The sequence below is a fragment of the Bufo bufo genome, chromosome 5 (assembly GCF_905171765.1).
Source record: "Bufo bufo chromosome 5, aBufBuf1.1, whole genome shotgun sequence".
In the NCBI taxonomy this organism is placed as follows: Eukaryota; Metazoa; Chordata; class Amphibia; order Anura; family Bufonidae; genus Bufo; species Bufo bufo.
The window spans coordinates 1,660,247-1,678,087 of record NC_053393.1 but is presented as its reverse complement, the minus strand read 5'-3'; the positions used below and the strand labels follow the sequence as shown (position 1 = coordinate 1,678,087).

Below are 17,841 nucleotides of genomic sequence, written 5' to 3'. Positions count from 1 at the left end.
TCATGTCTGCTGGTGATTACTCCTGTCTGATCTCTGCTGGTGATTACTCCTGTCTGATCTCTGCTGGTGATTACTCCTGTCTGATCTCTGCTGGTGATTACTCCTGTCTGATCTCTGCTGGTGATTACTCCTGTCTGATCTCTGCTGGTGATTACTCCTGTCTGATCTCTGCTGGTGATTACTTCTGTCTGATCTCTGCTGGTGATTACTTCTGTCTGATCTCTGCTGGTGATTACTCCTGTCTGATCTCTGCTGGTGATTACTCCTGTCTGATCTCTGCTGGTGATTACTCCTGTCTGATCTCTGATGATGATTGCTCATGTCTGATCTCCCCTGGTGATTACTTCTTACTGATCTCTGATGATGGTTACTCATGTCTGATCTCCGCTGATGGTTACTCATGTCTGATCTCCGCTGATGGTTACTCATGTCTGATCTCTGCTGGTGATTGCTCCTGTCTGATCTCTGCTGGTGATTGCTCCTGTCTGATCTCTGATGATGGTTACTCATGTCTGATCTCTGCTGGTGATTACTCATGTCTGATCTTAGCTGATGGTTACTCATGTCTGATCTCTGCTGGTGATTGCTCATGTCTGATCTCTGATGATGGTTACTCATGTCTGATCTCTGCTGGTGATTACTAATGTCTGATCTCTGCTGGTGATTGCTCCTGTCTGATCTCTGCTGGTGATTGCTCCTGTCTGATCTCTGATGATGGTTACTCATGTCTGATCTCTGCTGGTGATTACTCATGTCTGATCTTAGCTGATGGTTACTCATGTCTGATCTCTGCTGGTGATTGCTCATGTCTGATCTCTGATGATGGTTACTCATGTCTGATCTCTGCTGGTGATTACTAATGTCTGATCTCCGCTGATGGTTACTCATGTCTGATCTCTGCTGGTGATTGCTCCTGTCTGATCTCTGATGATGGTTACTCATGTCTGATCTCTGATGATGGTTACTCATGTCTGATCTCCGCTGATGGTTACTCATGTCTGATCTCTGCTGGTGATTACTCCTGTCTGATCTCTGCTGGTGATTACTCCTGTCTGATCTCTGCTGGTGATTACTCCTGTCTGATCTCTGCTGGTGATTACTCCTGTCTGATCTCTGCTGGTGATTACTTCTGTCTGATCTCTGCTGGTGATTACTCCTGTCTGATCTCTGCTGGTGATTACTCCTGTCTGATCTCTGCTGGTGATTACTTCTGTCTGATCTCTGCTGGTGATTACTCCTGTCTGATCTCTGCTGGTGATTACTCCTGTCTGATCTCTGCTGGTGATTACTCCTGTCTGATCTCTGCTGGTGATTACTCCTGTCTGATCTCTGATGATGATTGCTCATGTCTGATCTCCCCTGGTGATTACTTCTTACTGATCTCTGATGATGGTTACTCATGTCTGATCTCCGCTGATGGTTACTCATGTCTGATCTCTGCTGGTGATTGCTCCTGTCTGATCTCTGATGATGGTTACTCATGTCTGATCTCTGCTGGTGATTGCTCATGTCTGATCTCTGATGATGGTTACTCATGTCTGATCTCTGCTGGTGGTTACTCATGTCTGATCTCTGCTGGTGATTGCTCCTGTCTGATCTCTGATGATGGTTACTCATGTCTGATCTCCGCTGCTGATTGCTTCTGTCTGATCTCTGCTGGCGATTGATCATATGTGATCTCTGCTGGTGATTGCTCCTGTCTGATCTCCAGTTAGGGGTAGTAGTTTTCCAGTGTAGATCACTTCAGGTTAACCCCTGCAGCGTGTGAATTTGCCCTTGCTGTTGACGGATCCCGGCATTGTATTTGTGTATAGGGCAGAGGCAGCCTGAGGACCGCTGTCAGAGGGTAACTGGGCGTCCTGCGCTTGTTGAGTAGGGATCGCCCTCAGGTAACATGGCGGCCGCACCACTTCCTGGCCCCGCCTTTTCCGGTCTGCAAGCTCAGGCGGTGTCCAGGAGACGGAACTGTGTACTTATAAACAGAAGCGCGGCGGGGGCGGGGCCAGCTGTCATGGCGACGGGAGGGGAGGGGAGGGAGGAGGCGTCACCCCGGCAACCGCGGCCTAGTGACGTGTTATAGCAACGCGGCTGCGGAGGAGAAAGGCGCAGAGCGGAGCAGACACCATGTTCAAGAACACCTTCCAGTCCGGCTTCCTGTCCATCCTGTACAGCATCGGCAGCAAGCCGCTCCAGATCTGGGACAAGAAGGTGAGCGCCGCCCGGGGGGGAGAGGGAGGGTGTGCCCCCCCCCCTGTATATAATGTGTGCCCCCCCCCCCTGTATATAATGTGTGCCCCCCCCCTGTATATAATGTGTGCCCCCCCCCTGTATATAATGTGTGCCCCCCCCTGTATATAATGTGTGCCCCCCCCCTGTATATAATGTGTGCCCCCCCCCTGTATATAATGTGTGCCCCCCCCTGTATATAATGTGTGCCCCCCCCCTGTATATAATGTGTGTGTGTGTGTGCCCCCTGTATATAATGTGTGTGTGTGTGTGTGTGTGCCCCCCCTGTATATAGTGTGTGTGCCCCCCCCTGTATATAGTGTGTGTGCCCCCCCTGTATATAGTGTGTGTGCCCCCCTGTATATAGTGTGTGTGCCCCCCTGTATATAGTGTGTGTGCCCCCCCTGTATATAGTGTGTGTGCCCCCCTGTATATAGTGTGTGTGCCCCCCTGTATATAGTGTGTGTGCCCCCCCTGTATATAGTGTGTGTGCCCCCCCTGTATATAGTGTGTGCCCCCCTGTATATAGTGTGTGTGCCCCCCCGTATATAGTGTGTGTGCCCCCCCTGTATATAGTGTGTGTGCCCCCCCTGTATATAGTGTGTGTGCCCCCCCTGTATATAGTGTGTGTGCCCCCCCTGTATATAGTGTGTGTGCCCCCCCTGTATATAGTGTGTGTGTGCCCCCCCTGTATATAGTGTGTGTGCCCCCCCTGTATATAGTGTGTGTGCCCCCCCTGTATATAGTGTGTGTGCCCCCCCTGTATATAGTGTGTGTGCCCCCCCTGTATATAGTGTGTGTGCCCCCCCTGTATATAGTGTGTGCCCCCCCTGTATATAGTGTGTGCCCCCCCTGTATATAGTGTGTGCCCCCCCCTGTATATAGTGTGTGTGCCCCCCCTGTATATAGTGTGTGCCCCCCCTGTATATAGTGTGTGTGCCCCCCCTGTATATAGTGTGTGTGCCCCCCCTGTATATAGTGTGTGCCCCCCCTGTATATAGTGTGTGCCCCCCTGTATATAGTGTGTGCCCCCCTGTATATAGTGTGTGCCCCCCCTGTATATAGTGTGTGCCCCCCCTGTATATAGTGTGTGCCCCCCCTGTATATAGTGTGTGCCCCCCCTGTATATAGTGTGTGCCCCCCCTGTATATAGTGTGTGTGTGCCCCCCTGTATATAGTGTGTGCCCCCCTGTATATAGTGTGTGTGCCCCCCCTGTATATAGTGTGTGTGCCCCCCCTGTATATAGTGTGTGTGCCCCCCCTGTATATAGTGTGTGTGCCCCCCCTGTATATAGTGTGTGTGCCCCCCCTGTATATAGTGTGTGTGCCCCCCCTGTATATAGTGTGTGTGCCCCCCTGTATATAGTGTGTGCCCCCCCTGTATATAGTGTGTGTGCCCCCCTGTATATAGTGTGTGTGCCCCCCCTGTATATAGTGTGTGTGCCCCCCTGTATATAGTGTGTGTGCCCCCCCGTATATAGTGTGTGTGCCCCCCTGTATATAGTGTGTGCCCCCCCCTGTATATAGTGTGTGTGCCCCCCCTGTATATAGTGTGTGTGCCCCCCTGTATATAGTGTGTGTGCCCCCCTGTATATAGTGTGTGTGCCCCCCCTGTATATAGTGTGTGTGCCCCCCCTGTATATAGTGTGTGTGCCCCCCCTGTATATAGTGTGTGTGCCCCCCCTGTATATAGTGTGTGTGCCCCCCCTGTATATAGTGTGTGTGCCCCCCTGTATATAGTGTGTGCCCCCCCCTGTATATAGTGTGTGTGCCCCCCTGTATATAGTGTGTGTGCCCCCCTGTATATAGTGTGTGTGCCCCCCCGTATATAGTGTGTGCCCCCCTGTATATAGTGTGTGCCCCCCCCTGTATATAGTGTGTGTGCCCCCCCCTGTATATAGTGTGTGTGCCCCCCCTGTATATAGTGTGTGTGCCCCCCCTGTATATAGTGTGTGTGCCCCCCCTGTATATAGTGTGTGTGCCCCCCCTGTATATAGTGTGTGTGCCCCCCCTGTATATAGTGTGTGTGCCCCCCCTGTATATAGTGTGTGTGCCCCCCCTGTATATAGTGTGTGTGCCCCCCCTGTATATAGTGTGTGTGCCCCCCCTGTATATAGTGTGTGTGCCCCCCCTGTATATAGTGTGTGTGCCCCCCCTGTATATAGTGTGTGTGCCCCCCCCTGTATATAGTGTGTGTGCCCCCCCTGTATATAGTGTGTGTGCCCCCCCTGTATATAGTGTGTGTGCCCCCCCTGTATATAGTGTGTGTGCCCCCCCTGTATATAGTGTGTGTGCCCCCCCTGTATATAGTGTGTGTGCCCCCCCTGTATATAGTGTGTGTGCCCCCCCTGTATATAGTGTGTGTGCCCCCCCTGTATATAGTGTGTGCCCCCCCTGTATATAGTGTGTGCCCCCCCTGTATATAGTGTGTGCCCCCCCCTGTATATAGTGTGTGTGCCCCCCTGTATATAGTGTGTGTGCCCCCCTGTATATAGTGTGTGCCCCCCCTGTATATAATGTGTGTGTGCCCCCCTGTATATAGTGTGTGTGTGCCCCCCCTGTATATAGTGTGTGTGCCCCCCCTGTATATAGTGTGTGCCCCCCTGTATATAGTGTGTGTGTGCCCCCCTGTATATAGTGTGTGCCCCCCTGTATATAGTGTGTGTGCCCCCCTGTATATAGTGTGTGCCCCCCTGTATATAGTGTGTGTGCCCCCCCTGTATATAGTGTGTGTGCCCCCCTGTATATAGTGTGTGTGCCCCCCTGTATATAGTGTGTGTGCCCCCCTGTATATAGTGTGTGTGCCCCCCTGTATATAGTGTGTGCCCCCCTGTATATAGTGTGTGCCCCCCTGTATATAGTGTGTGCCCCCCTGTATATAGTGTGTGCCCCCCTGTATATAGTGTGTGCCCCCCTGTATATAGTGTGTGCCCCCCTGTATATAGTGTGTGTGCCCCCCTGTATATAGTGTGTGCCCCCCTGTATATAGTGTGTGCCCCCCTGTATATAGTGTGTGCCCCCCTGTATATAGTGTGTGTGCCCCCCTGTATATAGTGTGTGTGCCCCCCTGTATATAGTGTGTGCCCCCCTGTATATAGTGTGTGTGCCCCCCTGTATATAGTGTGTGTGCCCCCCTGTATATAGTGTGTGTGCCCCCCCTGTATATAGTGTGTGTGTGCCCCCCTGTATATAGTGTGTGTGCCCCCCCTGTATATAGTGTGTGTGCCCCCCCCTGTATATAGTGTGTGTGCCCCCCCTGTATATAGTGTGTGTGCCCCCCCTGTATATAGTGTGTGTGCCCCCCCTGTATATAGTGTGTGTGCCCCCCCTGTATATAGTGTGTGTGCCCCCCCTGTATATAGTGTGTGTGCCCCCCCTGTATATAGTGTGTGTGCCCCCCCTGTATATAGTGTGTGTGCCCCCCCTGTATATAGTGTGTGTGCCCCCCCTGTATATAGTGTGTGTGCCCCCCCTGTATATAGTGTGTGTGCCCCCCCTGTATATAGTGTGTGTGCCCCCCTGTATATAGTGTGTGTGCCCCCCTGTATATAGTGTGTGTGCCCCCCTGTATATAGTGTGCCCCCCTGTATATAGTGTGTGTGCCCCCCCTGTATATAGTGTGTGCCCCCCTGTATATAGTGTGTGTGCCCCCCTGTATATAGTGTGTGCCCCCCTGTATATAGTGTGTGTGCCCCCCTGTATATAGTGTGCCCCCCTGTATATAGTGTGTGTGCCCCCCTGTATATAGTGTGTGTGCCCCCCTGTATATAGTGTGTGTGCCCCCCTGTATATAGTGTGTGTGCCCCCCTGTATATAGTGTGTGTGCCCCCCTGTATATAGTGTGTGTGCCCCCCCTGTATATAGTGTGTGTGCCCCCCCCTGTATATAGTGTGTGTGCCCCCCCTGTATATAGTGTGTGTGCCCCCCCTGTATATAGTGTGTGTGCCCCCCCTGTATATAGTGTGTGCCCCCCCTGTATATAGTGTGTGTGCCCCCCCTGTATATAGTGTGTGTGCCCCCCCTGTATATAGTGTGTGCCCCCCCTGTATATAGTGTGTGCCCCCCCCCCTGTATATAGTGTGTGCCCCCCCTGTATATAGTGTGTGCCCCCCCTGTATATAGTGTGTGCCCCCCCTGTATATAGTGTGTGCCCCCCCTGTATATAGTGTGTGTGCCCCCCCTGTATATAGTGTGTGCCCCCCCTGTATATAGTGTGTGCCCCCCCTGTATATAGTGTGTGTGCCCCCCCTGTATATAGTGTGTGTGCCCCCCCTGTATATAGTGTGTGCGCCCCCCCTGTATATAGTGTGTGCCCCCCCTGTATATAGTGTGTGTGCCCCCCCTGTATATAGTGTGTGCCCCCCCTGTATATAGTGTGTGTGCCCCCCCTGTATATAGTGTGTGTGCCCCCCCTGTATATAGTGTGTGTGCCCCCCCTGTATATAGTGTGTGCCCCCCCTGTATATAGTGTGTGCCCCCCTGTATATAGTGTGTGTGCCCCCCCTGTATATAGTGTGTGTGCCCCCCCTGTATATAGTGTGTGCCCCCCCTGTATATAGTGTGTGTGCCCCCCTGTATATAGTGTGTGTGCCCCCCCCTGTATATAGTGTGTGTGCCCCCCCTGTATATAGTGTGTGTGCCCCCCCTGTATATAGTGTGTGTGCCCCCCCTGTATATAGTGTGTGCCCCCCCCTGTATATAGTGTGTGCCCCCCTGTATATAGTGTGTGTGCCCCCCTGTATATAGTGTGTGTGCCCCCCCCTGTATATAGTGTGTGTGCCCCCCCCTGTATATAGTGTGTGTGCCCCCCCTGTATATAGTGTGTGTGCCCCCCCTGTATATAGTGTGTGTGCCCCCCCTGTATATAGTGTGTGTGCCCCCCCTGTATATAGTGTGTGTGCCCCCCCTGTATATAGTGTGTGTGCCCCCCCTGTATATAGTGTGTGTGCCCCCCCTGTATATAGTGTGTGTGCCCCCCCTGTATATAGTGTGTGTGCCCCCCCTGTATATAGTGTGTGTGCCCCCCCTGTATATAGTGTGTGTGCCCCCCCTGTATATAGTGTGTGTGCCCCCCCCTGTATATAGTGTGTGCCCCCCCCTGTATATAGTGTGTGCCCCCCCCTGTATATAGTGTGTGTGCCCCCCCCTGTATATAGTGTGTGTGCCCCCCCCTGTATATAGTGTGTGTGCCCCCCCTGTATATAGTGTGTGTGCCCCCCCTGTATATAGTGTGTGTGCCCCCCCTGTATATAGTGTGTGTGCCCCCCCTGTATATAGTGTGTGTGCCCCCCCTGTATATAGTGTGTGTGCCCCCCCTGTATATAGTGTGTGTGCCCCCCCTGTATATAGTGTGTGTGCCCCCCCTGTATATAGTGTGTGTGCCCCCCCTGTATATAGTGTGTGTGCCCCCCCTGTATATAGTGTGTGTGCCCCCCCTGTATATAGTGTGTGTGCCCCCCCTGTATATAGTGTGTGTGCCCCCCCTGTATATAGTGTGTGTGCCCCCCCTGTATATAGTGTGTGTGCCCCCCCTGTATATAGTGTGTGTGCCCCCCCTGTATATAGTGTGTGTGCCCCCCCTGTATATAGTGTGTGTGCCCCCCCTGTATATAGTGTGTGTGCCCCCCCTGTATATAGTGTGTGTGCCCCCCCTGTATATAGTGTGTGTGCCCCCCCTGTATATAGTGTGTGTGCCCCCCCTGTATATAGTGTGTGTGCCCCCCCTGTATATAGTGTGTGTGCCCCCCCTGTATATAGTGTGTGTGCCCCCCCTGTATATAGTGTGTGTGCCCCCCCTGTATATAGTGTGTGTGCCCCCCCTGTATATAGTGTGTGTGCCCCCCCTGTATATAGTGTGTGTGCCCCCCCTGTATATAGTGTGTGTGCCCCCCCTGTATATAGTGTGTGTGCCCCCCCTGTATATAGTGTGTGTGCCCCCCCTGTATATAGTGTGTGTGCCCCCCCTGTATATAGTGTGTGTGCCCCCCCCGTATATAGTGTGTGTGCCCCCCCTGTATATAGTGTGTGTGCCCCCCCTGTATATAGTGTGTGTGCCCCCCCTGTATATAGTGTGTGTGCCCCCCCTGTATATAGTGTGTGTGCCCCCCCTGTATATAGTGTGTGTGCCCCCCCTGTATATAGTGTGTGTGCCCCCCCTGTATATAGTGTGTGTGCCCCCCCTGTATATAGTGTGTGTGCCCCCCCTGTATATAGTGTGTGTGCCCCCCCTGTATATAGTGTGTGTGCCCCCCCTGTATATAGTGTGTGTGCCCCCCCTGTATATAGTGTGTGTGCCCCCCTGTATATAGTGTGTGTGCCCCCCCTGTATATAGTGTGTGTGCCCCCCCTGTATATAGTGTGTGTGCCCCCCCCTGTATATAGTGTGTGTGCCCCCCCCTGTATATAGTGTGTGTGCCCCCCCTGTATATAGTGTGTGTGCCCCCCCTGTATATAGTGTGTGTGCCCCCCCTGTATATAGTGTGTGTGCCCCCCCTGTATATAGTGTGTGTGCCCCCCCTGTATATAGTGTGTGTGTGCCCCCCCTGTATATAGTGTGTGTGCCCCCCCTGTATATAGTGTGTGTGCGCCCCCTGTATATAGTGTGTGTGCCCCCTGTATATAGTGTGTGTGCCCCCCCTGTATATAGTGTGTGTGCGCCCCCCCTGTATATAGTGTGTGTGCCCCCCCTGTATATAGTGTGTGTGCCCCCCCTGTATATAGTGTGTGTGCCCCCCCTGTATATAGTGTGTGTGCGCCCCCCCGTATATAGTGTGTGTGCCCCCCCTGTATATAGTGTGTGTGCCCCCCCTGTATATAGTGTGTGTGCCCCCCCTGTATATAGTGTGTGTGCCCCCCCTGTATATAGTGTGTGTGCCCCCCCTGTATATAGTGTGTGTGCCCCCCCTGTATATAGTGTGTGTGCCCCCCCTGTATATAGTGTGTGTGCCCCCCCTGTATATAGTGTGTGTGCCCCCCCTGTATATAGTGTGTGCCCCCCCTGTATATAGTGTGTGTGCCCCCCCTGTATATAGTGTGTGTGCCCCCCCCTGTATATAGTGTGTGTGTGCCCCCCCTGTATATAGTGTGTGTGTGCCCCCCCTGTATATAGTGTGTGTGTGCCCCCCCTGTATATAGTGTGTGTGCCCCCCCTGTATATAGTGTGTGTGCCCCCCCTGTATATAGTGTGTGTGCCCCCCCTGTATATAGTGTGTGTGCCCCCCCTGTATATAGTGTGCGCCCCCTGTAACATTTCTGGCTCTATACACCACCACAATGGACGTGAGATTAATCGGACAAGATGTGCTTTACCTGCAGACTGTCAGCTGTAATCTGAGGGGATTTACATCCAAATCAGGTGAACGGTGCAGGAATTACAGCAGTTTCCATATGTGCCTCCTACTTGTTAAGGGACAGAATAATAATCATAACTCAAACTCTCACTTTTTAATACTTGGTTACAAATCCTTTGCAGTCAATTACAGCCTGAAGTCTGGAACGCATAGACATCCCCAGACGCTGGTCTCATCCCTGGTGAGGCTCTGCCAGGCCTCTACTGCAACTGTCTTCAGTCCCTGCTTGTTCTTGGGGCATTTTCCCTTCAGTTTTGTCTACAGCAGGTGAAATGCTCAATCGGATTCAGGTCCGGTGATTGACTCGGCCATTGCAGAACATTCCACTTCTTTCCCTTAGACTCTTTGGTTGCTTTTGCAGTATGCTTTGGGTCATTGTCCATCTGCGCTGTGAAGAGCCGTCCAATGAGTTCTGAAGCATTTGGCTGAAGATGAGCAGATAATATTGCCCGAAACACTTCAGAATCCATCCTGCTGCTTTTGTCCGCAGTCACATCATCAATAAATACAAGAGAAGCAGTTCCATTGGCAGCCATACATGCCCACGCCATGACACTACCACCACCATGCTTCACTGATGAGGTGGTATGCTTAGGATCATGAGCAGCTCCTTTCCTTCTCCATACTCTTCTCTTCCCATTACTCTGGTACAAGTTGATCTTGGTCTCATCCGTCCATAGGATGTTGTTCCAGAACTGTGAAGGCTTTTTTAGATGTCGTTTGGCAAACTCTAATCTGGCCTTCCTGTTTTTGAGGCTCACCAATGGTTTCCATCTTGTGGTGCACCCTCTGTATTCACTCTGGTGAAGTCTTCTCCTGATTGTTGACTTTGACACACATGCACCTACCTCCTGGAGATGTTCTTGATCCGGCCAACTGTTGTGAAGGCCGTTTTCTTCACCAGGGAAAGAATTCTTCGCTCATCCACCACAGTTGTTTTCCGTGGTCTTCCTGGTCTTTTGGTGTTGCTGAGCTCACCGGTGCGTTCCTTCTTTTTAAGAATGTTCCAAACAGTTGTTTTGGCCAGGCCTAATGTTCTAAGTAGACCTGCACAGTTTTTGAAGGGAGGAGGCCCCTGAGGTCTTGGAGGACTATGCACAGATCTCCTGTAGATGTAGGCTTGCTCCAATCCTTCTGTCTCCCAGATGTTGAGAGAGATCATAGCTCTGTGGGACCATATTATCACTTCCAGGACTCCTGAAGATGGTTCTTATGACATTGGCTGGATGTTGGGGGTCGTTGTCCTGCTGCAGAATAAATTCAGAGCCAATCGGGCGCCTGCTTGTATTACATGATGGAGAAGCATCTGCCTGGATTTCTCACCCTTGAGGATCCTAACCCTCAGTTGGAGCTCCAGAGCTGTAATCTGCTGTTATGTCCTGTCCATGGTCAGAGGCAGCAGGTTCAGTGTCTGGACAAGTTGGATGGAGCTCCAGAGCTGTACTCGCTGGTTTATATCCTGTCCATGGTCATGCAAACACAGTTGGAGCTCCAGAGCTGTACTCTGCTGCAGTCCTCTCACCCCCGTCGTCATCCACAGGACCACCTGTCGCTGGATTTTCCTATTCTAATGTGGATTCTCATGGAGACTGGGCCACAGGTGTAATCTCCGTACTAGGGGGCTCCGACCATGAGAGGTTTGGGGGCTTTAAAGGGAACCTGTCATGTGGATATTTGATTGTATATAATTAGTTAGATTATAATCATTAACTACTAAAAAGTGCCTTAGATGTATTCACTTACTGGTGTGACAGACGGTTACCTCATAATATACACACAAAGATTCCGCATACTAATGAGCTGATTGGAGTCCAGCGTGCTGTCAGTGAGTCCAGCGTGCTGTCAGTGAGTCCAGCGTGCTGTCAGTGAGTCCAGCGTGCTGTCAGTGAGTCCAGCGTGATGTCAGTGAGTCCAGCGTATATTTAATTCAGAGTTATAGCCACTCCCCTGCCCACCTGCTGCTGATTCATATGGAAAATAACTGTCAATCAGCAGCAGGTGGGCGGGGAGAGTCCAGAGCTCATGAATATTCATGACTCATCATTATCAGCTGGAGCTTTTCAATACAAGATGTTGGCAGATTGACCGAGTCAGTTACAGACAGTGACCCAGCATTGTGCTAAGAGAATCAGTCACTTATTTATGTCGCCCTTAGTTAGGACACCATAAAACTGGTGACAGGTTCCCTTTAATAAAGGGGGCACTGGGTGTATGTGCTGTGTGTTTTCTGCATGTATAAGCCCTAATGTTGTGTGCTCCTATATACACAGTTTAGGCTGCTGTCCACATGAGACCCTCCCCCGCTCTCTTTAACCCCTTCTCTTATATCCGCAGGTGCGGAATGGTCACATCAAGAGGATAACAGACAATGACATCCAGTCCCTGGTGCTCGAGGTGGAGGGAACCAATGTCAGGTGAGTGGCTGTGGCCAGTGCGGTGGTCACTGCAGGGAGAACCTCACAAGGTGGACTGCTATGGCGCTGTTGGAGGCGTCTAGCCAGAGACGTTGGCTCCTCATACCCCTGGAGGGGCAGAGCGCTGGTCAACATCAGCATTGGGCAGTTTTATTCCTCAGGGTCTAGTTTTAGGTCTTTGAGGACCAGCAGTTTGGGGTGAAGATTCCCCACATGGTCACCTGTGAATGGTCAGTGTCATCATTGCTGCCATGTTGGTTTTCACAGCAGGGTGGTGGGTGCACCTCAGATATTATAATATAAGCTCTAATCTTCTCCTTGTTCCAGCACCACATATATCACGTGCCCAGCTGACCCCAAAAAAACCCTGGGCATCAAGTTGCCCTTCCTGGTCATGATCATCAAGAACCTCAAGAAATACTTCACTTTTGAAGTGCAGGTGAGTTCCCTGGTGCCGTCCTCATGTCTGGCCCACTGCTGGATGACAGTGATAGGAGGGAGATCTGTGACATGGAGGCTTCTCCTCCCTCTGATGGATGACATACCGCAGACAGGAGGGCGATCTGTGACATGGAGGCTTCTCCGCCCTCTGCTGGGTGACATACCGCAGACAGGAGGGAGATCTGTGACATGGAGGCTTCTCCTCCCTCTGCTGGGTGACATACCGCAGACAGGAGGGAGATCTGTGACGTGGAGGCTTCTCCTCCCTCTGATGGGTGACATACCGCAGACAGGAGGGCGATCTGTGACATGGAGGCTTCTCCGCCCTCTGCTGGGTGACAGTGATAGGAGGGCGATCTGTGACATGGAGGCTTCTCCGCCCTCTGCTGGGTGACATACCGCAGACAGGAGGGAGATCTGTGACGTGGAGGCTTCTCCTCCCTCTGATGGGTGACATACCGCAGACAGGAGGGAGATCTGTGACGTGGAGGCTTCTCCTCCCTCTGCTGGATGACAGTGATAGGAGGGAGATCTGTGACATGGAGGCTTCTCCGCCCTCTGCTGGGTGACATAGGATGTGGAGTGTTCGCCCACAGACAGGAGGGAGATCTGTGACGTGGAGTCTTCTCCTCCCTCTGCTGGGTGACATAGGATGTGGAGTGTTCGCCCACAGACAGGAGGGAGATCTGTGACGTGGAGGCTTCTCCTCCCTCTGCTGGGTGACATAGGATGTGGAGTGTTCGCCCACAGACAGGAGGGAGATCTGTGACGTGGAGGCTTCTCCTCCCTCTGATGGGTGACAGTGATAGGAGGGCGATCTGTGACATGGAGGCTTCTCCGCCCTCTGCTGGGTGACATACCGCAGACAGGAGGGAGATCTGTGACGTGGAGTCTTCTCCGCCCTCTGCTGGGTGACATAAGACGTGGAGTGTTCGCCCACAGACAGGAGGGCGATCTGTGACGTGGAGTCGTCTTCTCCTCGGTGACGGGTGAACATATAAAGTAGAGGGCTGCACCTGCTTGATAAAGAATATATTGGGCGAAACATTTGATCGAAATCTTTACATTGAAGCGAAAGCGCTACGTTTGCGCTGCCCTCCATTATCTGTGTATGGACTTTATACGTGAGGTGCCTACTTCAGAGGTCTGTCCTCTGCAAGTGTTTTTTTAGGAGGAAGATCTAAGACATAGAGTAGGAGCAGACGACTCCAAGGTGATGGCGGTAGATATGGCATCCTGTACTGCAGTGTAAATATATATTCCTCCTGCAGGAGAGATAAGATGTAGATGACCCTCTAATGCAAGGTGACATGGAATGGAGGGTAAAATGAGGTGTAGATTAATCATCTCCTCCGACTGCAAGTTGACAGACAGGGCTAGATATGGGGTACTGTACTGCAAGGTGAAACAGATGGGAGGACAATTTTTTGCCAGTGCAGGGTGACATGGGTGGGAGGGCAGTCATCTCTTAGTGCAGGGTGACTCGGGAGGGCGGTTATCTCTCGGCGTAGGGTGACTCGGGAGGGCAGTCATCTCTCGGCGTAGGGTGACTAGGGAGGGAGGGCAGTCTTCTCTTGGTGCAGGGTGACTCGGGAGGGCGGTTATCTCTCGGCGTAGGGTGACTCGGGAAGGAGGGCAGTCTTCTCTTGGTGCAGGGTGACTCGGGAAGGAGGGTAGTCCTCTCTTGGTGCAGGGTGACTCGGGATGGAGGGTAGTCCTCTCTTGGTGCAGGGTGACTCGGGATGGAGGGTAGTCCTCTCTTGGTGCAGGGTGACTCGGGATGGAGGGTAGTCCTCTCTTGGTGCAGGGTGACTCGGGAGGGAGGGCAGTCTTCTCTCGGTGCAGGGTGACTAGGGAGGGAGGGCAGTCTTCTCTCGGTGCAGGGTGACTAGGGAGGGAGGGCGGGCAGTCTTCTCTTGGTGCAGGGTGACTTGGGAGGGCAGTCTTCTCTCGGTGCAGGGTGACTAGGGAGGGAGGGCAGTCTTCTCTCGGTGCAGGGTGACTAGGGAGGGAGGGCAGTCTTCTCTCGGTGCAGGGTGACTAGGGAGGGAGGGCAGTCTTCGCTCCGTGCAGGGTGACTTGGGAGGGCAGTCTTCTCTCGGTGCAGGGTGACTAGGGGGGGGGGGGGCAGTCTTCTCTCGGTGCAGGGTGACAAGGGAGGGAGGGAGGGCAGTCTTCTCTTGGTGCAGGGTGACTTGGGAGGGCAGTCTTCTCTCGGTGCAGGGTGACTAGGGAGGGAGGGCAGTCTTCTCTCGGTGCAGGGTGACTAGGGAGGGAGGGCAGTCTTCTCTCGGTGCAGGGTGACTAGGGAGGGAGGGCAGTCTTCTCTCGGTGCAGGGTGACTAGGGAGGGAGGGCAGTCTTCTCTTGGTGCAGGGTGACTAGGGAGGGAGGGCAGTCTTCTCTCGGTGCAGGGTGACTAGGGAGGGAGGGCAGTCTTCGCTCCGTGCAGGGTGACTTGGGAGGGCAGTCTTCTCTCGGTGCAGGGTGACTAGGGGGGGAGGGCAGTCTTCTCTCGGTGCAGGGTGACTAGGGAGGGAGGGCAGTCTTCTCTTGGTGTAGGGTGACTTGGGAGGGCAGTCTTCTCTCGGTGCAGGGTGACTCGAGTGTTTACTTTGATTTTTGCAGGTGCTGGATGATAAGAATGTGCGGCGGAGGTTTCGGGCAAGTAACTACCAGAGCACGACGCGGGTGAAGCCTTTTATCTGCACCATGCCCATGAGATTAGATGATGGCTGGAACCAGATTCAGTTTAACCTTTCAGACTTCACCCGCCGGGCGTACGGCACAAATTATATTGAAACCCTTCGAGTACAGGTTTGATTTTTGAACCTTATCAGTGGAGGGTTCACAGTAGTCTATGGTCTGTAAATTGGGTGTTTACACTACGATAACACACACACACACACACACACACACACACACCGCCCCTTGCACTCCACCGCCCCCCTTCCCCCACACACCGGGCCACTGCCGCTCACACTCCGCCCCCACACACCGGGCCACCGCCGCTTACACTCCGCCCCCACACACCGGGCCACCGCCGCTGCTCTCTTGTGATACACTTTATCGTGGTGACATCTTTCTATTGTTTTAGATTCACGCAAACTGCAGAATTCGACGAGTTTATTTCTCAGATCGTCTGTATTCTGAAGATGAGCTCCCTGCAGAGTTTAAGCTGTACCTACCTGTGCAGAACAAGGCAAAAGTGCGTGCATGCGCTGTACTTACCTGCTATAGTCCCTCCGTGTTGTCCTGTGCACTGACCCTTGTCCTCTTGTGTCTTGCAGCAGTGAGTGCCGTCCCTTCTTCTCCCAGGATGTTAGTGTTTTCTACATGGAGCAGTTCCCACCATGCATCAAATTCTAAGTTATCAAATGTTTCCAAAACCTCTGTTTTTGTAATAAATATGATCTTGAGTCTTCGTGTGCCTCGTGTGGGTGAGGGGGTCATGTCGGTCCAGCAGTGAATGCTGGGTCCTGTTACTGAATTATGTGGCGTCATCTACTGGACCCATGCCCGTAGCACACCCGCACCTAGTCTGCCCCATCACTGGTCTCGGGGACTGAACAATAATCCCACCAGTCCGGAACCGAGTCCAAAGCATTAAAAAGGGGCATCTCCAGCATCCACGGTGGTAGGAAACAATAGTCGGGTAAAATGAGTCCATTTCACAGGAAACGCAGCTTGGGTACTTTCACACTTGCGGCGGAGGATTCCGGCAGTTCAGTCGCTGGAACTGCCCGCCGGATCCGGCAATCCGGACACAAACTGATGGCATTTGTCTGACGGATCAGGATCAGTCTGACAAATGCACTGAAATACCGGATCCGTCGCTCTGGTGTCATCCGGCACTAATGCACTTCAATGGAAATTAAGTGTTCAGTATTTTTGGCCGGAGAGAGAACTGCAGCATGCTGCGGTATTTTCTCCGTCCCAAAAAACGTAAGAGGGACTGAACTGATGCGTCCTGGACGGATTACTCTCCATTCAGAATGCATTAGGATAAGGGTCCATTCACACGTCCGTTGTTTCTTTCCTGATCTGTTCCGTTTTTTGCTGAACAGATCTGGACCCATTAATTTTCAATGGGTCCTGAAAAAAAATCAGACATTGAGCTGTCCGTTTTTTTTCAGGACCCATTGAAAATGAATGGGTCCAGATCTGTTCAGCAAAAAACGGAACAGATCAGGAAAGAAACAACGGACGTGTGAATAAGGCCTAAAACTGATCTTTTTTTTTTTTCTGGTATTGAGGCCCTAGGACGGAACTCCATACTGGACAACAAAAACGCTAGTGTGAACGTAGCCTTAAGGGCTCATGCACACGACCGTATGGCTTTTTCTGTGTTTTGCGGGTCGTTTTTTTAACGGATCCGTTTTTCGTTTCAGTAGTGGTTCCGTTCTTCTGTATGGCATAAACAATAATTACATAGAAAAAATTTGGCTGGGCATAAAATTTCCAATTCATGGTTCCGCGAAAACAGAACGGATGCGGAAGACATACAGAGTACATTCTGTATGTGTTCCGTGTTTTTTGAGGACCCATTGATTTGAATGGAGCCACGGAACGTGATTTGCGGGCAATAATAGGACATGTTCTATCTTTGAATGGAAATACGGATACGGAATGCATACGGAGACGCTTCAGTTTTTTTTTTGCTGACCCATTGAAATGAATGGTTCAGTATAAGTAACGGATACTGAACTAAACAAACGGCCGTGTGCATGAGCCCTAAGACATGCACAACTCCACAAGGATAACAAATCGCTGACATGTTACTGGCCCAAAGCATGGCCCTTAGTCGTAGCAGCAATGTCTGAGGAGGGTCAATGGGGGGGCCCTGAAGTGCACTGCATTGATTCTTTCTGCTACTACTCTCCTCAACATTGAAATTGCAGCACCAAGAAGGAAAAGTCGTGGAATTATGGAAATCACAGGATCGGCAGACACATTAATTGTATGCAAGTGAATAGAAAAATTTTTCACAGCGTCTGGATGTATGGAGTATGGGTGCCAAGTGTAGAAATCTATGCACTGCCACCAGTGAGGTTATTAATGGCTGTCTGAGGAATGTTTTGCCTCGCTGAATGCACTAGGGCACACAAATCATCAAGATCTGCTACTGGCAGCTCCCTTTACAATTGCTGACCAATGAGGTCCCAGATGTGCTCGATGGGAGAGAAGTCTGGTACACTGCAGGCCATGGTGGCACATTTAGGCCAAGCATTATGCAGGCTGGAGTTATCCTGGGTGAAATGGCCGGACCACTGGCTCCACGACCATATCAATGTAAGGCCAAGCTGTTAGTACCCAAAATGAAGGCTAGAGGGGGTCTGACTACTGTACATTATGCCACCCCACCCCAACAATCTGAGGAGTAGAACTGGTGTGATGTTCCCATGTGATGGC

The 17,841-nt window shown here is 52.0% G+C and overlaps 2 protein-coding genes across 2 annotated transcripts; one reads left to right on the top strand and one right to left on the bottom strand.

Annotated features, from left to right (window-relative positions):
* LOC121001591 (repetin-like) lies at window positions 1-1,617 on the bottom strand. Its single transcript, XM_040432749.1, has one exon. The coding sequence runs from the start codon at window positions 1,615-1,617 to the stop codon at window positions 1-3; it is 1,617 nt and encodes a 538-aa protein (XP_040288683.1).
* Window positions 1,618-1,694: 77 nt separating this feature from the next.
* CFAP20 (cilia and flagella associated protein 20) lies at window positions 1,695-15,853 on the top strand. Its single transcript, XM_040432152.1, has 6 exons — window positions 1,695-2,208; window positions 11,910-11,989; window positions 12,317-12,428; window positions 15,058-15,246; window positions 15,527-15,637; window positions 15,720-15,853. Exons 1-6 carry the CDS (start codon window positions 2,125-2,127, stop codon window positions 15,723-15,725), a joined length of 582 nt encoding a protein of 193 aa, XP_040288086.1. The 5' UTR covers window positions 1,695-2,124; the 3' UTR covers window positions 15,726-15,853.
* Window positions 15,854-17,841: the final 1,988 nt, after the last annotated feature.

Bases quoted from the DNA above. Each gene is read 5' to 3' on its own strand.
- LOC121001591 (XM_040432749.1), bottom strand. From the start codon at position 1,617: ATGAGTAACCATCATCAGAGATCAGACAGGAGCAATCACCAGCAGAGA.
- CFAP20 (XM_040432152.1), top strand. From the start codon at position 2,125: ATGTTCAAGAACACCTTCCAGTCCGGCTTCCTGTCCATCCTGTACAGC. The intron at 12,429-15,057 runs GTGAGTTCCCTG...TGATTTTTGCAG, and splicing joins ACTTCACTTTTGAAGTGCAG to GTGCTGGATGATAAGAATGT. The intron at 15,247-15,526 runs GTTTGATTTTTG...CTATTGTTTTAG, and splicing joins TTGAAACCCTTCGAGTACAG to ATTCACGCAAACTGCAGAAT.